This window comes from Piliocolobus tephrosceles, chromosome 2 (assembly GCF_002776525.5).
Source record: "Piliocolobus tephrosceles isolate RC106 chromosome 2, ASM277652v3, whole genome shotgun sequence".
NCBI lineage: Eukaryota > Metazoa > Chordata > Mammalia > Primates > Cercopithecidae > Piliocolobus > Piliocolobus tephrosceles.
The window spans coordinates 29,860,594-29,884,558 of record NC_045435.1 but is presented as its reverse complement, the minus strand read 5'-3'; the positions used below and the strand labels follow the sequence as shown (position 1 = coordinate 29,884,558).

Sequence of the window (23,965 nt, the reverse complement as noted above, 5' to 3'; positions counted from 1 at the left end):
ATATTTAGTTTCCCGATTTTTCCTTGCCAACCAAAAGCCAACTTTGTTCAAAATTTGGTAAGTCTATTACTGTAATTCCAGTTCCCTTGACTGCTTTGGAAATAAGCACATAATAAATGATGTTCTGACCAACAAGAATTAAGGCAAAATCTGTTGCAGACCTTCTGGAAATAATTTCTTTGTTCTTTTAAAAGATACAGGCAGCTGGGCGCCATGGCTGTAATCCTAGCACTTTGGGAGGTCAAGGTGGGTGGATCACCTGAGGTCAGGAGTTTGAGACCAGTCTGGCCAACATGGCGAAATCCCACCTCTACTAAAAATACAAAAATTAGCCGGGCATGGTGATGTGCGCCTGTAATCCCAGCTACTTGGGAGGCCGAGGCAGGAGAATTGCGTGAACCTGGAAGTCGGAGGTTGTAGTGAGCCGAGATCACGCCACTGCACTCCAGCCTGGGCAACAGAGTGAGACTCCATCTCCAAAAAAAAAAAAAGATACAGGCTATTAGAAACAATATTCTCCTTTGGGATTTGGTCATCTGCCTGGGACATCTGGAACTGTGGCAGCCATATTAGGACCTTGAGGGAGCTAAGCAGGCAGCCCACCTTGCTAAGCATGACAAAATAGAAAGACAAAAGATATCTGAGTCCTTGTTGCCTTCATTGGCACACTCAATTAACCAACACAACAAGAAAGGACTTTCAAAAATAAATATTTTTATATTGTACATATTTCATAGTGCTTTTCTAAAAATAAATAAGCCAAAAGGTTAAGAACAAACATAAGGTCATCAGTGAAGTAGACCATAACAGTTACTAAGGTGGACTACAATGAAACGTGTAGACAAAAGTAGGAATCAAAGAGTAGAGAAGAACAGCAAAGTCACAGCTGGCAAACTGGACTAACAATTAGGAAAAATTTATTCTTATTGGAATAAAATTATTTGAGGATACACACATACTCTTCTATTTCAACTGTGTATCAAAACAAATGCATTCCTGAAAAAGAAATAGTGACGATAAAAGCTAGTCTGGACACTTAAACTGGGAATGGAATTTAGATTGTGTCAGCTAAACATACTTAAGGTTCATCAACAAGCTTGTCCAGAAATGATTTTTATGTCACTTTTAGAAATAGATTCCTTTCTGGCCAGGCATGGTGGCTCACATCTGTAATCCCAGCACTTTGGGAGGCAAAGGTGGGTGAATTATGAGATCAGGAGTTCAAGACCTGCCTGGCCAAGATGGTGAAACCTTGTCTCTACTAAAAATACAAAAAAAAATTAGCTGGGTGTGGTGGCAGGCACCTATAACCCCAGCTACTCGGGAAGCTGAGGAAGAGAGGAGGCAGAGGTTGCAGGGAGCTGAGATTGCGCCACTGTACTCTAGCCTGGGCAACAGAGCAAGACTCCATCTCAAAAAAAAAAAAAAAAAGAAGTAGATTCCTTTCCCTTCAAATTTTTGTAAATAAAATTGTGCAATATTAGGTGAAACAGTAACAAAATACTGTACGGAGTGTACAAGCTCCACAGTATCAATGTATAGGCTAGAAGCCTATGGTCAATGGTAAAACTGATATACAGATTCAAGTGTCCCTGCCCTCAAGGTGCATATTATATCATTTTCCTACTTCCTCCCTTTCATATGGCATAGTGTCTTATACAGCAGTAACTCAGTAAAATGTTCTGAAATTAAAAAGAGATAACATCAGGCTGGGCGTAGTGGCTTACACCTGTAATCTGAGCACTTTGGGAGGCTGAGGCAGGTGGATGAGGTCAGGAGTTGGAGATCAGTTTGGCCAACATGACAAAATCTGGTCTCTACTAAAAATACAAAAATTAGCTGGGCATGTGCCTGTAATCCCAGCTACTCGGGGGGCTGAGGCAGGAGAATTGCTTGAACCCAGGAAGCTGAGGTTGCAATGAGCCAAGATCACACCACTGCACTCCAGCCTGGGCACCACAGTAAGACTCCGTCTCAAAAAAAAAAAAAAAAAAGACATAACATCAACTACTATTTGTTAAGTACATATCACACTCCAGGCTTTATGTTAAAAAAAGCAAACATCTCTTTAACTCTTAACAATAGTCCTATGAAACAGGTATTATTTAATTCAGAAATAGGGGACAGAACTAAAGACTGATGATGCCCAGATTTGGTCTGATCACAACACCTAGGCATTTAATAAATAATTCAAAAGACCTTATTTAGACAGTTTTCACCTTTAGCTATTAGGATGGTGCAAAAGTAATTGCCGTTTTGCCATCAAAAGCAATAGCAAAAACTGCAATTACTTTTGCACCAACTATACCATTTTTTAGAAAAGAAGGCCATGTGTCATGGACAAAATGTGTCCGCCCAAAATTCACATTTTAATTCCAACCCTCAACGTGATGGTATTAGGAAGTGGGGCCTCTGGAACATAATTAGGTCATGAAGGTGGAGCCCTCATGAATGGGATTAGTGCCCCTCTAAAGATGATCTCTGAGCTGGATGCAGTTGCCTCTGCCTGTAATCTCAGCACTTTGGGAGGCTGAGGCAGGAGGATTGCATGAGTCCAGGTGTTTAAGAACAGAATAGGTAACATAGTGAGACCTTGTCCCTACAAAAAATTAAAAAATTGGCAGGGCGTGGTGGTGTGCGCCCACAGTTCCCGCTACTCAGGAGGATGAAGTGGAGGACTGCTTGAGCCTGGGAGGTTGAGGCTGCACTAACCCGTGATCGCACTGCTGCACTCCAGCCTGGGTGACAGAGCGAGACTCTGTCTCAAAGGAAGCCAAAAAAAAAAAAAAAAAAAGAGAGAGAGAGAGAAAGGGAGAGATGATCTCTGCTCTCTATCATGTGAGGATACAAGAAGATATCCATCTACAAGCCAGAAGGAAGCAGGCTCTGACCAGACACAGGATCTATAGGCACCCTGACCTCAGACTTCCCACACTCTAGACCATGAGAAATGTTGCTGTTTAAGTCACATAGTCTATGGCCATTTGTTATAGCAATCAAACTAGACTTTTTTTGTATTACTTACTGACCCTATGTTAGAATGACAATGGATAAGATGCCGGCAAAAGGGAGAAGATGAAAAAAAGGTGACATAATGGGTCATTCACAAACTAAGGAGTAATTATAATTAGTAGAACAAGAATTGACTGTTCCTAAATTACCCATCTCCTTTTTTTTGAGATGGAGTCTTGCTCTATCACCCAGGCTGGAGTGCAGTGGTGTGATCTTGGCTCACTGCAACCTCCGCCTCCTGGGTTCATGTGATTCTCCTGTCTCAGTCTCTCGAGCAGCTGGGATTACAGGTGCGTGCCACCACATCTGTCTACCTTTTTTTTTTTTTTTTTAGTACAGATGGGATTTCACAAGTTGGCCAAGCTGGTCTCGAACTTCTGATCTCAAGTGATCTGCCCACCTCAGCCTCCCAAAGTGCTGGGATAACAGGCCGAGCCACTGTGTCTAGCCACCCATCTTTCTCTCTTTTTTTTTTTTGAGATGGAGTTTTGCTCTTGTTGCCCAGGCTGGAGTGCAAAGGCGCTGTCTCGGCTCACTGCAACCTCCACCTCCTGGTTTTAAGCTATTCTTCCTGCCTCAGCCTCCCAAGTAGCTGGGATTACATGCATGCGCCACCATGCCTGGCTAATTTTGTATTTTTAGTAGAGACGGGGTTTCACCACGTTGGTCAGGCTGGTCTTGAACTCCTGACCTCAGGGGATCTGCCCACCTCGGGCTCCCGAAGTGCTGGATGAGCCATTGCACCTGGCCCCATCTCTTACAGAACTAAGATTTTTAAAAAACGTTAACGCTGTATTTTGCTAATACCTAGCTTTATAACACAAACATAACTGACTATATTAGCCAAAAAAAAGATAAAACATCAATGTGACTACAAAGTAAATGGACATATCTAAGAGGAAAATGGGCATATTTGAGGATAATCAGAATATTGATGCCCACAGACTCAATACAACTTTGCTACTATTAAAAATAGAGAACAGTAGTGGAAAATTTCTGCTCAATTATTTTAAGTTCAGAACAACAAAGCTACCTGAAACAGAATTAGGGTAAGAAATTCTTGCTTTTTCTTTGTTTTAATTAAGACAGGGTCTGGGTCTGGCTCTATCACCTATGCTGAAGTACACTGATGCAATCTCAGCTCACTGCAACCTCCACCTCCAGGGCTCAAGTGATTCCCCCACCTCCGTGCTGGGATTACAGGCATAATTACAGTGCTGGGATTACAGGCATGAGCTACTGTGCCGGGCCTTATTTTTTTTATTTCTTAAACTTGATAAACTAAAGGGAGAAAAGTAATTGTAAAGCTTACCTTAATATCCCACATTTGAATTTTTAGGAAATTTTCCTGATTTCAGGTTACAAAGAAAAAACAAGACACCAAAGAAGACCCTATCGATTTAAAGCTTAACTTACCTGTGATGTAAACAGCCAAGAAGACAGCCAACAATATAAATAGTAAAGAAAGCATTTGTTACACACCTTTCTTTAAAATCTGCTTTCAGAAGCAATATGCTTATAATTTTAAAACTACCTAATGAAAGGTCTCACCACTTGAATGTGATTGACTTTATTATTCCCCCACAATTTTTTTACATAATTGTAATCAATACTAGAATACAATTATTTTACTTCAATTTTTCTATGCGCTACACAGTCTTTGTGTCATCTTAAACCGTATACCATTCCATTAAATAGATACCATACTTTATCTAACAATAATAACTCTCCATTGCATAACAAGACTGCTTCCTATTTTGAGCTGTTTTTAACATTTTGCTAACACACTTTTTCTTTTTTTTTTTTTTTTTGAGACGAGGTCTTGCGCTGTCCCGCAGGCAGGAGTACAGTGGTGCAATCAAGGCTCACTGTAACCTCAATCTCTTGGGTTGAAGCAGTCCTCCTGCCTCAGGGACCAAAGGCCCTTGCTGGGACCACAGGCATGTACCACCACGCCAGCTAACTTTTTGATTTTTATGTAAAGATGAAGTCTCACTCTGTTACCCAGGCTGCTCTTGAACTCCTGGGCTCAAGTGATCCTCCCGCTTCAGCCTCCCAAAGTGCTGGGATTATAGGCACGAGCCACTGCACCCAGCCCTTCCATTTATTCTTATAGAGTAACTCTCTAATGATTTGCTGCTTTAAATCAGCAGTGGTCCAAAGTATTAGATAATAATTTTTAATTATGCATAAATTGAGTCCTAAGACTGTATGAAGGTCTTTTGCCATGTGCAGAAGCTTTAAGACTGTCATTATACCAGTTCAGAGATCTTTTGTTCTCCTGTTTCTTAGGTCTTCACTTTATTTCTATTTCTATTGAAGTTGGCAAGTTTGACTTCTCGTGTATATAAATATTGTACTGTAATTAGTACTGTAATTAGATCCGAGACAGGTGGATCAAGAGGTCAGGAGATCGAGACCATCGTGGCTAACACGGCGAAACCCAATCTCTACCAAAAATACAAAGAAATTAGCCAGGTGTGATGGAGGGTGTCTGTAGTCCCATCTACTCGGGAGGCTGAGGCAGAAGAATGGTGAACCCGGGAGGCAGAGGTTGCAGTGAGCCAAGACCGCGTCACTGCACTCCAGCCTGGAGACAGAGCGAGACTTCAACTCAAAAAAATAAATAAAAAATAAATAAAATAAAATAAATGGAAGGTGAAAAGGAAAGAGATGTGAATTGACTAATGGTAATAAGAATGACCCATAACCATCAAGAAGAGGTCAATTTGGATTTATTATTTTCTAGGAAACATGGGGGAAAAATTGGCAATATGCAACTGAGTCCTTAAAGATGTTCAAGCCTTTTGATCCAAAAATTGTATTTCTGGGAATATATTTGGCATGTGGAAAAGGACTTATTTATATACACATTTACTGTTATACTGCAATATTAGAAAAACCTTTAAAATCCAATGACAACAAAATGTAGTATTAAATTATCTGAAATCCTACAGTATTCCCCCCAACACAAAATGTACTTCATAATGAAATTTCTTATGTTAAACAGTCTACAATTCTAAGTTTATAGTGCCAAGGACTGTCATCAGCAAATTCTCTTCTGGAATCATCAACCTTCATGGCGTATTAGCATTGCAATGACTGGCTTTTGGATAGGCTTTTGTCAGATTAACTGCCTATGAAATGACTTTACCAATTTTTCCTTTTTTTTTTTTTTGAGATGGAGTTTCATTCTTGTTGCCCAGGATGGAATGCAATGGTGTGATCTCGACTCACTGCAACCTCCACGTCCCGGGTTCATGCGATTCTCTTGCCTCAGCCTCCCAAGTAGCTGGGATTACAGGCATGCGCCACTACGCCTGGCTAATTTTGTATTTTTAGTAGAGACAGGGTTTCTCCATGTTGGCCAGGCTTGTCTCAAACTCCTGACCTCAGGTGATCCGCCCGCTACGGCCTCCGAAAGTGCTGGGATTACAAGCATGAGCCACCGCGCCAGGCCGACTTTACCAATTTTTTTAAAATTCAGGCAATCATGCAGGAAAATTATCACCTTCAAAAGAAGTCAAACTAGAAACTGTATAACTACTTTAAAAAGGTAATTGCTTAAAATACTTACAAACTTTTTTCTTTTTTTTGAGACGGAGTTTTGCTCTTGTTGCCCAGGCTGGAGTGTAATGGCGCAATCTCGGCTCACTGCAACCTCCGCCTCCCGGGTTCAAGCAGTTCTCCTGCCTCAGCCTCCAGAGTAGCTGGGATTACAGGCATGTACCTCCATGCCTGGCTAATTTTGTATTTTTAGTAGCGTCAGGGTTTCTCCATGTTGGTCAGGCCGGTCTTGAACTCCCAACCTCAGGTGATCTACCCGCCTCGGCCTCCCAAAGTGCTGGGATTACACATGTGAGCCACCACGCCCAGCCGAAACTTATTTTTAAAACTTTACAATTACCATATTACTCTTGTTACTGAGCAAATTTTGATGGCTTTGCCAAAAAAAAAAAAAAAAAATATGAGCAGCTAAACTAGCCAAATATAAGCAATGTAGGCATTTGAGACTGACGCACATACAAGGAACAAAAAAGAGACAGCATCAAAACTAAAACCGTTCTACTAAAACTGCTATTACACTCATATTATAAAATGATGCTGTCCAGGTACGGTGGCTCACACCTGTATTCTCAGCTACTTGGGAGGCTGAAGCGGGAGGATCGCGCGCTTGAGCACAGCAGTTCAAGACCAGTTTGAACAACATAGTGAGACCCTGTCTCAAAAAAAAAAAAAAAAAGAAAGAAAGAAAAGAAAAGATGATGTCTACATTTAAATGAATCCATCCTGTCATTTATTTAATGGCTGGAATAGAAGAGGACAAAGGTTCATAAACTGTGCTCAGGTATATTAACCCAATGTTTACAAGGAAGTGTCATATAAATAGGTTCGCATTTAATTCAGGAATTCATAAAATCTCTGCAATAAAAATATATCCTAAAGCACAAAGGATAAAAGAGGAAAAGAATACTGCCTAAGATAGGTGAAAAAACACCTCACAATGTGGATTTAAATAATGACTATAGTCAAAAGTCCAGACATTCTCAATTCAGAGGACAAGAAATCTGTGTTTCTAACAGTTTACCTAGAATACTACGATTAACAACCAGGGTTTATTTAACGAAATTAGTTGTGGGGAGAGGGGAGGTTTTAAATAGTATGGTTTACTAAGAAATTAACTGCCTGCTCCCTGGTATGTGCTCAAGGTCTTTAATATTGCTCCTTAGTAGCACTTACTACTCTTGTGATTAAAAAATGTGAAAGAAGCTGTTCAATGTCTGTCTTCACTTCCAGACTGTAAATGCTAGAAAAACAGGGACCATCTCTGCTTTGTTTATTGAGCACCCCAATTATCCAGTAAAGTACCTTGGCACATAGTAGGCAGTTACTAAATGTTGCTCAGTGACAGTACCAGCAAGGGTGTGAGGGGAAATAGAAACTCTCATCGTTGAATGAAAACTGATAAAACCCTTTCAAAGTATGCTAAATACACATTTTGGCCTAATGCTTGATGGCCAAGATTTTTTAAATATCCACTTGAGGCCAAAGCTGAATCCAAATATTACCATCACAGAATGACCTTCTAAGATCAAAAATTATTGTCAAATATTATTAAATATTTAGAAAATAATAAATTTGATTCAATTTATTAACTAAGTTATAATTTTATTAATAATTTTAATGGTCAGTTTGTTCAATCTTGTGAACAGTAGAACACGTATAATTCTATAATGAATAGATAAAATTTAATCTCTATTAATCTGCCTGTATTATTATTTAAAATTCTACAAAATTTATTAGCTCAAAAAGGCTCTACTCCAACACATAATATGGACAACTGGCTTTTGACAAAAGTGCAAGGGCAATTCAGTGGAGAAAGCATATTGTCTTTTCAACAAGTGGTGGTAAAACCAATGAATACACAAATGAAAAAAAAAAAAACAAACAAACCCATAACTATATACAAAAATCTAAAAATGGATGGTAGACCTAAATGTAAAACTTAAAACTATAAAACTTCCTTTGTGACCTTGGATTTGACATAACACTAAAAGCACCATCCACAAAAGAATAAAATGGTAAACTGGACTTCATGAAAATTTAAAATCTCTGCTCATCAAAAAACATTGTTAGAACAAAAAGACAAGGTAAAGACTGGGAGAAAATATTTACAGACATAAACCTGACAAAGAACTTATATTCAGAATCCACAAATATCAAAACTCAATAATAGGAAAACTCAATTAAAATAGGCAAAAGATTTGAACATTCACTTAACCAAAGAAGATGGATGGCAAAGTACATGAAAAGATGCTCAAGCTCATTAGTCACTAGGAAAATACAAGTTAAAACCACAATGAAATGCCATTCCACAGCTATCAGAATGGCTAAAAGTTTAAAAGACTGACAAAGGAAGTGTTGGTAAGGATGTAGAACAACTAACACTCTCACATATTGCTAGGAGAACTGTAAAATGGTACAACCACTTTGGAAAACATTTTGGCAGTTTCTTAGAAAGTTAAACTTACACGTACCATATGATTCAGCCATTCTACTCCTTGCTATTTCCCCATGAGAAAGTTTATGTCCAAAGACTTATATGAATGTTCACAGGAGCTTTATTCATAATGGCCAAAAAGTGGAAAGACAACACAAATATCCATCAATGGGTGAATGCATAAAGAAACTATGGTATATCCATAAAATGGAATAATAGTCAGCAAGGAAAAAATGAATCATCAATACACGTAATGCAAATTAACCTATAATGATAAAAAATAGATCAGTGGATGGCTAAGGAAGGGAGGTGAGGAGGTACAGAAGGACAAAAGAGGCACAGGGAAACTTCTTTTGGGTGTGATGGATATGTTCACTATATTGATTACAGTGTTGGCTTCACGTGTATATACATATGTTAAAACTTATCCAACTGTGTACTTTATGTGCAGATGTCAATTATATCTCAATAAAATTATTTTTTAAAAAGTACAAGTTATTGCCAGCATGACTCCTATAAAGGCATGCTTCCACAGAACATATACTCACTTTTGCTTTTATTTGTTGACTAATAGAATATTTATTTATTTATTTTTCTTTTTTCGAGACAGAATCTCACTCTATTGCCAGGCTGGAGTGCAGTGGGTGTGATCTCAGCTCACTGCAACCTCCGTCTCCCGGGTTCAAGTGATTCTCTTCCCTCAGCCTCCTGAGTAGCTGGGACTACGGGCGCACACCACCATGCCCAGCTAATTTTTGTATATTTAGTAAAGATGGGTTTTCACCATGTTGGCTAGGATGGTCTCAATCTCTTGACTTTGTGATCCGCCCACCTTGGCCTCCCAAAGTGCTGGGATTACAGGCGTGAGCCACTGGGCCCAGTCGACTAATAGAGTATTTCTTTTTTTTTTCAAACTGTATCCAGCTTTATTAAAGATACTTTCCATAAACAATCATGGTATTTCAGGCAGGACATGGGCAGACAATCGTTAACAGTATACAACAACTTTCAAACTCCCTTCTCTTCAATGGACTACCAAAAATCAGAAAGCCACTATAAAACCCAATGAAGTCTTCATCTGATGCTCTGAACAGGGAAAGTTTAGAGTGAGGGTTGACATTTCACATTTAGCATGTTGTTTAACAACTTTTCACAAGCCGACCCTGACTTTCAGGAAGTGAAATGGAAATGGCAGAATTTATCTGAAGATCCACAATCTAGAAATGGAACCGATGCTGTTTTGACAGGTGCCATCTCAGTGGCATCACTGGAAAGTCCAGATTGCCTGACACACTGGGTAACCAATGACTAGGGGTCAGGTCCCAACAGATGTCTGCGCTTAAGGGAGTTAAGTCTCTGCTGAAAGATGGAAAGGGAGAAGAGGACATAAAAACAAATTTGTTTTCCATTCCACAAGGTTTTACGTGCCAAGGTGGCCATGTGTGTTAAAGTCAGGGAATCCCTCCTCCTGGGAACCAAGAGGAAGTCTCTCAAAACTAGAAGGGAAAGGTGTTTTCCCCACATCAATCCAGCTTTGGAGACATTCTATTAGTGACATATGCCCCTTCCCCCAAAAACAACAATGAAGTGTTCCGTGTGCTAACAACATAGCTTAAAAAAAAAAAAAGTAAAACAAAATTCTGCATTTTTATAAAACTTGATAAAAAATAGTATTTCAAACTGTACAGTCACCAGAAGTACACAGTTATCAAAAATGCACACACTTCACTTGGCATCTCCAGCACCTGCAGCTTTCTGTGCCTGGTCTGTTTTGGCATCTCCGTTTTCTGCAGGATTATTCCCCTCCTTGCCAGCATCAGCTTTTCCCTTTTTCCCTTTGGGTACCTTCTCTCCCTTCTTTTCAGGGGCCTTTTTAGGCTTGGGCTCTGGCTTTGGAGGAGCAGGTTTAGCAGACAACCTCGTGGATCTTCTCTGTGGTTCGTCCTTCACCTTGGCTTTATCTCCTTTAGCATCCCCTTCAGCCTTTCTCTTGGGCATGGTGGCGACGGCGGCAGGACGTAGGTGCTGGACACGGGATGCAGCGCACGCGGGCTTGGGTCGGTCCGGGGGTCGTTCTCGCCTCTTCTTCTTCACACTGCTTCCTAATAGAGTATTTCTAAAGGACTATTTGGCCTATGCAAATTTTGTTAAGAGAATTTTAACCCTAGAAACAGCATAGGGGGAACAGATGAAAACTTAACCAAACCAGTTTTTTGTCTGTCTATTTAGAATGAATATATGTGGCTGTGGATAAGGCTGTGTGGGCACCCTCTGGTCCTGCTAAGTTTAGCTAATTCTGGGAATTTCCAGTCACTTAATAGCTCAGGAGTATAGAAGTCAGATATGCCTCTTAAGTACTTTATGCACCTATATTTTCAGAACGGGGCTAATGGCATATCAGCTTATAATATCTTGAATGAGAATTTAGGAAAATATTAACTCCATCTTGAATACACTTTCGTGCCATGAGGCATAGAAGGGTTTGTTGTCCAAGACTCAGATTAAGCTCTAATAATTTGGACATCAAAGTTGATATGGCTCAATGGCTCACTTGTAGGGTGGAGGTATAGGGAAAGTTATTTTCTGTTGCTTTATACTACTGTTGAGGTAGAATTTGCTCGCAATAAAGAACTTTTTCTGACAGCCTGTTTCTCTATTTACAGCTACTTTCCAAGCTGTCCCTATCCCCAGTAGAGAATCTGAGGGAGAATGAGGTCATATTTAAAACACACACACACACACCCCACTGTACAATAAGCAGGTACTACAGGGCCACATTCAGGCACTGCAGGTACACTAGGTTGGGACCTGAGAAGATTCTGTATTTTAAGTGTCTGTTTTGGATCACATTGAAGAGTTTGGTGTCAGTCAACCTGCTTCTTAGATTCGCAGTAAGAGATATTTTTTCCTTTCTTGAAAAAGTGAAATATTGGGCACTGAACCCAAGTGTGTTATACTCAAAATAATTTGTGGATTTTATAACTCATCTAAATAAAGCTCCTCACTACCTAATTTTGCATTACCTAAGACTAGGACTCACAGATTATCAAAAACTCACTTTTCACAAGAAAGGACACAGTTATTCCTATATTTAGCTAGCTATCACACTCTTTAATATTCAAATGTAATCTGATTCACTATTTATTTGAACACTCTTTTTTTTTGAGACGGAGTCTCACTGTGTTGCCCAGGCTGGAATGTAGTGGCCGGATCTCAGCTCATTGCAAGCTCCGCCTCCGGGGTTTACGCCATTCTCCTGCCTCAGCCTTCCAAGTAGCTGGGACTACAGGCGCCCGCCACCTCGCCCGCCTAGTTTTTTGTATTTTTTAGTAGAGACAGGGTTTCACCGTGTTAGCCAGGACGGTCTCGATCTCCTGACCTTGTGATCCGCTCGTCTCGGCCTCCCAAAGTGCTGGGATTACAGGCTTGAGCCACCGCGCCCAGCTGAACACTCTTACATAATTGCCTTGGTACATAAAATCAGCAACTTTCACAATTATTAACAATTATAGCATTTTACTCTTTCAACAGTATCTATTCAAACTTCGATTGATAGAATTTCAGTGTATAAATCACATTAAGGAGGATTTCAAGTTATATCTAAAATATTTACTATTATTTGAAAGTAGTAAGTCCAAAGGTCACACCTTTTTCTCATACTGACATTGTTATGTTAATTCTATATGACAGTAACTTAAGCTATTACATGATGGTAGATCACATACAATTCAGGGATGCTAGAAATGTTAAAAGCACACCTTCCAAAGACTCTAGCTAAATGGCAGATTTTGGCAAATTACTAAGGACAAAGGTGAACTTCTGAACATCCCTAAATTGGAAAGCAATTTGGCAGTGCCCACCAAAATTCAAATTGTACTTACCTTTGACATGGCTAGTCCATTTCTAGGAATTTACTGTAGGTGTACAAAATGTTCTATTAACAAAATATTAACTATAGTACTGTTTCTTAAGCAAAAGATTGGAATATCCATTAATATGAAGGCGGGTTAAATACCTTGTAATACTATAACAGGCTACATGTTTAGTGGTATTATGGCAGCAATCTCTGGGAAGTGACTCCCTGCGCTCTAATCCTCAGCCCCACCACTTATGAGCCGTGTGACTGTTGGACATTTAATCATCCCGTGCCTAGTTTTCCTCATTTGTTAAATATGGAAAAATAGTGCCTATCTCATAGGTTGCTATGAGGTTTCCATGAGTTAATAAAACTAAAGTATTAAGAAAGCATCTGGATCAGGAGTAATCGCTTAATAAATGTTACATGATGACGAGGGTATATTAATACAATTGAATACTAAACTATCATTAAAAAGAAGGAGGCAGCTTTAACTGCATCAATGTAAACAGATCTTGGCCGGGCGTGGTGGCTCAAGCCTGTAATCCCAGCACTTTGGGAGGCCGAGATGGGCGGATCACGAGGTCAAGAGATCGAGACCATCCTGGCTAACACGGTGAAACCCCATCTCTACTAAAAAAAAATACAAAAAACTAGCCGGGCGAGGTGGCAGGCGCCTGTAGTCCCAGCTACTCGGGAGGCTGAGGCAGGAGAATGGCGTAAACCTGGGAGGCGGAGCTTGCAGTGAGCTGAGATCCGGCCACTGCACTCCAGCCTGGGCGACAGAGCTAGACTCCGTCTCAAAAAAAAACAAACAACGTAAACAGATCTCCAAGGTAATACTCTTAAGTGAAAAATGTAAGGTCCAGAATAATATGAAGAGGTGCTACCATTTGTGGATGAATATATGGTGGAAGAAAAGAATAAGGATGAGGGGAGAGAAAGCACACTTGTATGAATATATAAATTTTACCATATTTGTACATGTATTACCCATTCTACTGAATTAAAAATATTGGATGAGTCAATGAATGTTAAAACAATTAAGGCAAGAAAAACTATTATAAATTACACCTAATTGAGCAAATAATAGCACATATTTATATTATTCTAATATATATATTTTTCTGAGACAGGGTCTGGTTCTGCCACCCAGGGTCTGCAGTGGCACAATCTCAGCTCACTGCAACCTTTGCCTCCCAGGCTTAAGCAATCCTCCCACCTCAGCCTCCCAAGTAGCTGGGACTAGACGTGTGCGCCACCATGCCTGGCTAATGGTTTTTTTTTTTGTACAGACATGGTTTGGCCATGTTGCCCAGGCTGCTCTTCAATTCCTGGGCTCAAGTAATCCGCCTGCATTGCCCTCCCAAAGTGCTGGGATTACAGATGTGAGCCACTGCATCCAGCTGGCAAATATATATATGGCTCTTATGTGCCAGTTATTATTCCAATCACTTCTCTTATATTATTCACAACATCCAGTGAAGTTAAATACTCTTATTATCTTTAAAGTTGAGAAAAATGCAATGCAAAAAGACACAAGTAACCCCCCCCCAAAGTAACACAACTAGGAAGCAGAGCCAGGATTTGACTCACATAGTCTGGTGTCCTTCATTTCTTTGCCATGTTAATACTACTCTAAAATTATTTTTATTTACATATATCCCAACTCTTGTAAAAAAGACTTTGGACAGCTTACATTAAAGCACGTATATGCAATTAATAAAACTGGTAATGAAAAGAGGGAAGAAATAGCAACACGAGAAAAAAATACTGCTACTTTAAGCATGCAAAACCAACTCTAAAGCATCTGCTATTTTCTACCGAGGCTTTGAATGACGTATTCTATTGAGATACTTTTAAAAGGACAGAAATCAAGTATTAAACAATTATAAATACTTTCTATTTTGCTTCTTTAAAGAAGTTCTTGCTTAGAGTTTTCTTAAGGCAAGTTAATCTTGTGATCCAGTTTATACGCTAAAACCCAAATAGGGACTTTTCTTATGATTCTGCCATATGATTAAGTCAGGTGACAGATCCCACACTTGTGCAATGTGCTCTACATCTCTAAGGCAGAAAGTGTGTCTAGAGCACTGATTATCCATACCAAAAATAACATGCCAATTTGTAATCCTATCTAGTAATCCCTATCATTTTGTGGTACATTTTTCTTTCTTTTTTTTTTTTTTTACTTTTGAAACAGGGTGTCATTCTGATGCCCAGGCTGGAGTGCAGTGGAACATTCACAGTTCACTGAAACCTTGAACTCCTGGGCTCAAGTGATCCTTCCACCTCAGCCTCTTGAGTAGCTGGGACTACAGGCAGGTACGTGCCGCCATGCCCAACTAATTTTTTATTTTTTATTAGTAGAGAGGGGGTCTTGCCATGTTGCCCAGAATGGTCTTCAACTCCTGGGCTCAAGTGATCTACCCATTTCAGCCTCCCAAAGTACTGGGATTACAGGCATGAGCCACCATGCCCACCCTGTTTCTCCTAATTACAGAAACACTTCACGTCCACTGTAAAAATAAAAACATATAATGTAAAGTGTAAGGAAGAAAGTAAATCACCTTAGTGCCCATTGTCTCCTATAATCCATTTTATACACAGACATGTACAAACATGTAGTTTTATATAAATATGTTACCATGGATACTCTCTTTCCTTTTTCTGTTTATTTCCTCTTTCCAATGGTGACAACCAGGTAAAAATACACAAAACTCACGGTGTTTTTCAACTGGTTTTATAAAAAATGAGACATCATTACAAATGTTTCTCTGTACTTTGTAATTTTTTTTTTCTTAAGATACATGATAGACAGCCTGGGCAATAAGGTGAAACCCTGTCTCTACCAAAAATACGAAAAATTAGCTAGGTGTGGTAGTGCACACCTGTAGCCCCAGCTACTCTGGAAGCTGAGGAGTGGGGATCACTTAAACCTAGGAGGAGGAAGTTGCAGTAAGCCAAGACAGCACCAGTGCACTCCAATCTGGGTGACAGAGCAAGATCCTATCTCAGAAAAAAAAAAAGAAAAGATACATGAAAGAAATCCTTTCAGAATGTACTTGGAAACCCTTTCTGATCACCAGTAGATTTAACTCCTACCATTTAATCACTTCAGGACATTCTATAAAATGTCTAGGCCATAATTTATATAACAATACCTCTATTAACAGGCATTCCCTTTGTTTCCAAGTGTTTTGCCACTACTAACATTGAAACATTGAAACAGTGTTGCAACTAACACTCATGTAAACTCTTACTGGTGCTTTTATTTCTAAGGAAAAGATTACATGGAGTTAGACTGATGGGTGGAAAATACATGTATTCTCAGTATTAACACATGCTGCCTGATTGTTTACTAGAAAAAACTCTAGCACTTCACATCTCCACTAGCATTTTATGAGATAATCCTTCTCCACATATCCCTGCTAACAGTAGGTTTACCATTTAATTTTTGCTTGTCAGAGAATATTTCATTGTTAGTATACTGATTACTAGTAAGGTTACACATCCTTTTATGTTTGTTGAATGTTTGGATTTCTCTTCTGTGAACTTCTGGTGACATGTTTTATCTGTATTTTTACTGGGTGAACTTTTTCTTAATTGGTATGAGTTCTTACAACGGTTAACTCATCTGTTACATACATTTCAAGTCTGTTTTTCCCCGATTTTGTCTTTGGTCCTTTATTTTTGCCACTAAAGAATCCTTCGTTTCTATGCAGTCTCACATATCTATCTGCACTTTTATGACTTTTAGGTTTCCTATCTTGGTTTAAAAAACTACATCTAGATTGTATGTATAAAGAAAATTTAGGAGATTAATATCTTAAATATTTTATTGTTTACATTTAAGCCTCTAATCCATCTGAAATCAGTTTTTGCATATGTTGCAATGTATTGGATCGATTATATTTTCTTCTAGATGAGCAAGTTGTATCAGTTACATTTATGATATATATGTGCTTTTTTCACCATTGGATTGAATTATCCCTTTCAAATGTGGTTATACACTGAGATTTACTCTGCTTTTTAAAATTCTGCTGCACTTATATACTTAAGATTAAAAATATATCCACACACCTATAAAATTAAATAACTTACTCAGCTATCTGGATAAGACAAAACATTTTCACTTAAGATATCCCAGTAGTTAAGATGAAAGAATTATTTAGGTGCCTTAATTTTCCACATCAAATTAAGAAATATTTTGCAATATCTATTGATATTATGAATTCAAACATACAGAAGGTATACTAATAAATTTTAATTTTTTCTTTAATGCATCAATCTAGAGATAGTAACTTATTTTGATGCATTTCCTTACAACTTTTTCCATATGTATATACTATTATTATTACACATATGCCCTTTTTTCAATTTTATAGGTATTTTCCAATTCAATTAGTCTTCTCTATTTTACTTTTAAATAAACATTAAAAAAATTAAACTAAGAACTAAAAAATTACAAAGTCTGGGTGCTTTTCATTGCTCAAGCACATCTGAAACTCTTCTATATCATATCATACACCACTTATTTTCCGTGAAATAAGTTTAATTATTTTTCACAAAAGAAACAAAATGTGGCATACTGCAGATAAAAATTTTTTCTAAAGGCTTATCACCAAGAGAACAGTTTCAACAGATAGCATTAAGATCCAAAACTGGAATTTTTATTGTAAGTTAGTCATAATAATAATACGAAAAATAATAGTGATTTTTAAAACCTTGACATAAGAAAGTGTTTCCTTCTAAAATTTAAATCTGAAAATACTTATGATACACCATTAATTTTTAAAAACTGCTAATCACAGTTGTAAATTTATTAACTAGAGCTAACTACAAAGAAATACACAGAAAGAGGAGTTTCAAATGTAAATAAATCATATAATTCTAAAGATCAGTTCAATAGTTTCAGGTAAAAATAAATATGTTACTATGAAGGTACATATCCACTTCAGCTGTCTTTATATATACATACACACACATTATGAACTTTATACACAAATATTTACTTTATACATAGTATATACATAATATGTATATACTAAATATAAATGAATACACTTATAACAATCAAAGTCATTTCACTTCCCCATAGGGGAAAAAGAGAATAGCAAAACTTTAATATTCTCTTCAGAAATTGTATGGAAAACATTTTTATCGCTCACAATTTATTTATTTACAATAAACTTATTTAGCATAAAGAATAAATTCATTCATAAATCAATAAATACATTTGTTATAACAGACAACATTAAAGAAAAGTCAATAAACTCCTAATAAAATCTTTCCTTAGGACAAATGAATAATTTTTTTTTTCAAGATTAAAGTGATTCATAAACTCATGATAGCTATACTTAAATTATTGTTTAATTTACTGACATTTTCCATTGCAAAACTACTAATCCTTGTGAATCATGAATTTAAGAAGGGAAGAATTTTACTCTAGTTTACGTCTCCACTATGTTCCCTACATTTCTTTGTCTATTTCATATAAGGATAAAAATAAGATATAAAAACACTTAATTTTTTTGAAAACACAAAATTTTTAAGCTTATAAACATTAACTCAAAAGTCCCTGCTCTACAATCTGTACAATTTTAACATACTTCTATAATCCATTGCAGGAATAAAAACTTCAAAACTGAAAAACTGCCTCATTAAATTGATTCCATATATTAATGATTACAAGCTTTGGAAAATCTTTACATAGAAAATATTAAGACACTGTAGTCGCCCAAATAAGTGACTTTATCTTGATATTTTTCAGATACAATTAATAAATCTGTTTTAGAATCTTTGCTACAAGTACATTTTTCTTGTTCCCCCATTTTTTGGGTAATAGCTTCTTTTCAAATTCTACTCCCTTCTTCATGCCCCAAATCTGCTGCTCACAGGGACATCAGTCAATTCTGTGGGCTGTTTTAAGTCTTCTTTAGAAATTAAGTATTTAAAATCAAAGTAGTTATCAGTCAAATTAATTAAAATTTTTTTTTTACAAAATATGTTCTAGGCATTATACACTCATGAGCTAACTTAATAGCACCTATGGTATAGATTTAAACATGAGAAAACTTAACCTTACTTAAGTACACTGTCCAAAGTCACATAGTTATTAAGTGGTAAGGCCAGAACTTCAACTAGGTCTCTATCACTGGGAAATCAATTCATGTAAAGTCTGAGCTACACTGCTTTACCATTTTACACACCACTTAGCTTTTTTTTTTTTTGAGATGGAGTCTCACTCTGTCGCCCAGGCTGGAGTGCAGTGGCGTGATTTTGGCTCACTGCAACCTCCACCTCTCGGGTTCAAGCGATTCTCCTGCCTCAGCCTCCCAAGTAGCTGGCACTACAGGTGCGTGCCACCATGCCTGGCTAATTTTTTCTATTTTTTTAGTAGAAACAGGGTTTCACCATGTTAGCCAGGACGGTCTCGATCTCCTGACCTTGTGATCTGCCCACCTTGGCCTCCCGAAGTGCGGGGATTACAGACATCACTTAGTTTTTAAGATATTTTCACATAGATTACCCAGGGACTATGTCATAGGAAGGTTCCTAAGTATCAAACCTGAACCCCTCCCCAGCATCACTTAAAAGGACATATAACTAAAGTGGCAGAGCTGAATGAAGATCCTCTGACTTTTAGTCTAGTGCTAGTCCAGTTAGAGATCATGCAGAGCCACTTTTTCATTTAGTACAATTCATTCCTCTTCCCTTCTGCCCCATATTTTGATGACAACCATATTTACTAGTAAACAAACATGCTGTGAAAATAAGTTGGTCTTAGCCTTAATAAAGTCATCTGAGGTTTTTATCTATTGCATTGACCGTAAATTTGGAAGGTTATTACCAGTTTATATTTAAAAGCTAACATTTAGTGCACAACTTTAGGAAGAGTTATGATCTGCAAAAATTAAAGTGGTTTAATTTCCTTGTCTAATTGTCCAACATTCATTCAATAAACAATTTACTGAGTACCCATCAGGTACTTCAGTATTCTGGTGCTGAAGACACAATAGTACTATAGTTCACAGTCCTGGAAGCTTTATGATTTGCTGAGGAACAGCTCAGGAAACAGCAATTAAATATAATGCTAGAAGTACAAGTAGAAGAATAGAAAAGATGATGATGATGATGATGATGATGATGATTAGAAGTCTATAGGACTGAGTGGCTACCTCTGCCCATGGGGGAAGAAAGCATTCTTAGTGGTGGCAAAAATCTATCAAGGCACTGAAAACAAGAAAGACCTCAGGAAAAGAAAACCAGAAGTGCCAAGGGCCCTAAAACAAAACTAAACCCTTATGTTTTACGTAATGGTGGACTATAGCACAACTCCCTAATAAATGTTAAGATTTCTACATGTAACACTCGAAAACTGATAAGGCTAGTCTCAGAAATGCTTTCCAGGCTTCCAATCCTGTGTATGTGTGTGTGTGATCTGTGTATAATGTCAAAGTTCTTTTTCACATTTAACCTTACCAGCAATGTAGTCACCAATTCCCACTACTAATCTACATTTCATCAGTGGTCTAAGTTATTGCTTTCACAAGTTCTCTAAAACTGGGGGAATTGTGAAGTAAAACTGCAGACTCATCCAACCACTTTCATACTGACATTTTCCCCTCTAGTAGTCAATGCTTCTAGCTGGTTTTCCCTTTCCCATTTTGGTCTCAGCCAGACAGGACTAGTTAGGACTTCCAGACCACATGAAACCTTACTACGGAGAAAATTAATAGATAAAACTACATATATACATCTACAGCAGGCATGGTGACATAAATGTATCAATATATTAGTCTATTGCCCAGTATGCGTCATAAGTATGAAATGTTAAAATGGTAAATCCACAAGAGATAATAGTAATCTTCATTACTTGGGGAAAGCAACATCTTCGAGGTTTTTTTCTATTAAGGAGCATCAAAATAAGGCAGGTTATGTATTTTGAACTTATCATAAAAATATTTTGTTAAATTGCTACTATTGTAGAATTTTAACTTTTTGTTCTCCTTAACAAAATAAGACCAGTTTATTGTACAGAATTTGGAAGACACAGAAAAACAAAAATAAATCGGTCACATCCACCACTCAAAGATGATTCCATCTTCCTCATTTTTCAGCAGTCTTTAATTACCTTAGTTAGAAAACTACAAGATTTAACTGAGCATATAATTTTTCATATTAAGGTGTAATTTAAATTGTAAAAATCAAATTTGTAACATTTGTAAGACCTCCAATTGAAAAGAGCATGGAATTTTCTGAGTTTGCAGTATAAATAAAAAAGTTTAACCACAAACTGAAAAACATTCTTCCCTAAAGCACATTGTTTGGGGTCAAAACATTGGTAATACATTACAGGAACGGGAGTACTTGGGTTGGACAACACCTGTATTTTCAATTGGACAACAATTTCTGTATTTTCACAAAATACTATTCATCAAAATCTGAAGAGGGCACCGGGAGTTTTACAAATGGGGAAAGCTAAAGAGCGATACAAATGCTACTTAACCTAAATTTACCACAAAGCCGGTCAAGGAATAGATTGGGAGTGTCAATTAAGTTATATTTTAGGGAAAAAATAACAAAAAGGGAAGGATTGAAGGCAGAAAACATGTGCAGACAGCAACATCTCGACTTTATTCTACCTTTCAGCATATGGCCAAATAAATTTGGTTTAACAGTATTTCCAACCCAATCAGTTTCTTATTTCGGTTTCAGGGAACCCTACTCACTTTTCCCTAAACCAGCCTGGGCCTCCTGCACACCACGACACCACAACACCATCTTTCAACGCCTCCTCATTCAATAGAGACTGTCGCATTACTAACACCTCCCGTTTTGAAGACAGTATTCCTTCAACTGTCCTCTCCCTCAGAGAAGAAAAAGTAAAAGCCCTTCTTTTACCCTTCCAGTCCCATCCGAAGCACGTGAACATCTACGGAAACTTCCCTGCAGGTATGTCAGATAAAACCCTTAGAATTACTGAGAAAGCACCTTCGGAGGGAAGCTTCTCAGTGACTCTGCAGTGAGGGCCGTATCAGTGACAGTCCCTCCCAAGCCTGTCTCACCGGAGACGCCTCTGCCTCCAGGGTTTTTGCTACCTCCCCGCTCCTCAGCTCTGAGCTGAGGGCAAGGATAGTGAGGACCTTGGCCAAAGAATGGGCTTTAAGGAATGGGACCTAACGTCTACTGCAGACCCTGTGAAATGGCTGAAACGATCTCTACCCGAAGCCCCAAAGGCTCTGAGTTGGGAACCATAATGGCCGCACTCACTTCCAACCCTGGGAAAGGTGGACATCTCAAACCCCAAGGAGCAGGAACGACCACACTTGGGGGAGCGGGAGTTAAGGAGAAATGAGCTCCTCGCCGGTGCAGGGTGACGGCGGGGAGGAAGCCTCAGGCAGGGAAGTAGCCGTTCACACTCTCCCTTCTCTCTCCTCTGCCTCCTTCCACCCCCTCTATCCCCACCACTCGCCGGTTACCGGTAGCCGCTCACCTGCTGGGGCGCGAGGTGCAGAGACCGTACCGACCGAGGACCCCGAGGCTCTGTCACCACCGGGGGGACGTCCTCAGCTGCACAGGGTTGGGAGGGGCGGGCCCAACCAGTCACGTGACGTCGAGCTCCGCCCTGCCTCCCCGAACCCGGCGCGCTACATCTCGGGGGACTTGTATTTTTACGGATCCCTTGAATATTAATTTTCTTGAATTAAAGAAATAAAAGATAACTTTTCACAAGGATTATGTTGTAAAGCACAATGTGGAAAATGTGGACAGCAAGAGTTAGAGCGCATTGCTAAGGAAGTGACGTTCACGCCACGATCGAGGGACAGGAAATGGCGGTGGGGTTCCGTCCCTCAGGAGTTCGCCGGTGAAATTCCAGGCTCCGAGGTTTGGGCCAATTACGTGATCTCAAAACTTGAGGCGTGCTGGAGGGTAGCCAATCTATCCGGCCGATTGTTAACCACGTTTGTTTTAAAACACCTAACTTACTTGAGCTTTACACAGAAATCTTTACATTTGTAAGAACCAACTTTATAAAACTCTACTAGGAGGCAAGAACGTTTGAAGGTCACTCTGGAGACCACAAACCAGGAAGAATGGGGCCGAGAAAACCAATCTTGCGGATATGGGATAGGAAAGGGAGGGGTGGAAAAATCTGGATTTTACCGCCAGGGCTTACCGAGCCAGCCCCACAAGTAGTGTCGTAAGGGGGTGGGAAGGAGGAGCATGACGCCAGAAGGCACAGTCCGGGAGAAAGATGGAGGTTCCGGAGTGGAGGGGGCAGGGTGCGCGGAGGCGAGCAGTGCGGCTGCGCGCGAGGCGGCTGACGCGCCGGCGCGCGAGGGGCGGGGTGAAAGGTCACAGCGCGGTAGCGGGTCTGGCTGGCGGCAGCGGCGGGAGGGAGCTGAGAGACCCGAGTGCACGTGTGGAGTAGCGGCGGCACCAGCACGGCGGCGGGAGACACTCCCGCCCCCACCAGACTCAAGCCCTCACTCGACTCTCGCGGCCTTCGTTGCTCGCCCAGCTCCCTGCCCAGGCTAGGAGGCCGGCTTGCGGGGTTGAGTGGCCCGAGCTGAGGGCGCGGAGACCTGAGGGCGGCGACTACGACGGCGTTGATATCGGTGGTAACGACGGCCTCAGCAGGCGGGGAAGATGAAAGGGTGAGGAAGGGCAGCCGGGCAGGGCCCGGCCGGCGGGGTAGAAGGGCCCGGGCCCACGTAGAGGGGGAGAGCCGCGAAGGCGTGGAGAGATTCAGGGCGAAGACCGGCGGAGGGGGATTTCTCGCCTTCTCAGTTTCATCGGCTCCCGGAGGGGGCGGAGGCGAGGCTTGGGCTGTTGGCGGGCTGAAGGGCCAGCGGAGGCAAGACCCGGTGGCTTCAGGGTTTCGGTTCGGAGGACGATTGTGGGTTGAGTGGAGAGAAGTGGCTGAGTGGGGCAACATGGAAAGGCTATTGTGAGGCGCCCGGGGCCTCCTTCCCGGGAGCGGACCGCTGAGCCCCGCCGGCCCGCCGCTCCAGGTGGAGTGGTTTGGTTGTCTTCCACCTCCAGACTCAACTCTGGAACTGCGGTGTTTGACACCTTTCAGTTTTATT

The 23,965-nt window shown here is 39.7% G+C and overlaps 2 protein-coding genes and 1 pseudogene across 6 annotated transcripts in view; 1 reads left to right on the top strand and 2 right to left on the bottom strand.

The window, feature by feature from the left end:
* Positions 1–23,155, bottom strand: part of ATP6V1A (ATPase H+ transporting V1 subunit A) — a 61,018-nt gene extending 37,863 nt beyond the window's left edge. Inside the window, exon 1 of the mRNA XM_031935022.1 lies at positions 23,053–23,155. The gene's annotated coding sequence lies outside the window, so the exon portion shown is untranslated. The remainder of the gene's footprint in view (positions 1–23,052) is intronic.
* LOC111543513 lies at positions 9,914–22,458 on the bottom strand (annotated as a pseudogene). 3 transcript variants are annotated; one of them, XR_002731900.2, is made up of 2 exons: positions 22,369–22,458; positions 9,914–11,146 (listed from the first exon to the last, which is right to left on the bottom strand). The product of XR_002731900.2 is annotated as a non-histone chromosomal protein HMG-17 pseudogene, transcript variant X2 (transcript). The 3 variants fall into 3 exon arrangements; XR_002731901.2 differs by having other exon boundaries at positions 9,914–11,115; XR_002731899.2 differs by having other exon boundaries at positions 9,914–11,177; positions 22,369–22,451.
* A 19-nt stretch (positions 23,156–23,174) lies between the features above and the next one.
* NAA50 (N-alpha-acetyltransferase 50, NatE catalytic subunit) overlaps positions 23,175–23,965 on the top strand; it is a 29,859-nt gene continuing 29,068 nt past the window's right edge. Inside the window, exon 1 of one of the 2 annotated variants that reach the window (XM_023213491.1) lies at positions 23,175–23,533. In XM_023213491.1, the coding sequence (XP_023069259.1) occupies positions 23,526–23,533 (8 nt within the window). In that variant the 5' untranslated portion in view covers positions 23,175–23,525. The remainder of the gene's footprint in view (positions 23,534–23,965) is intronic. The other variant, XM_023213483.1, reaches the window with a different exon arrangement.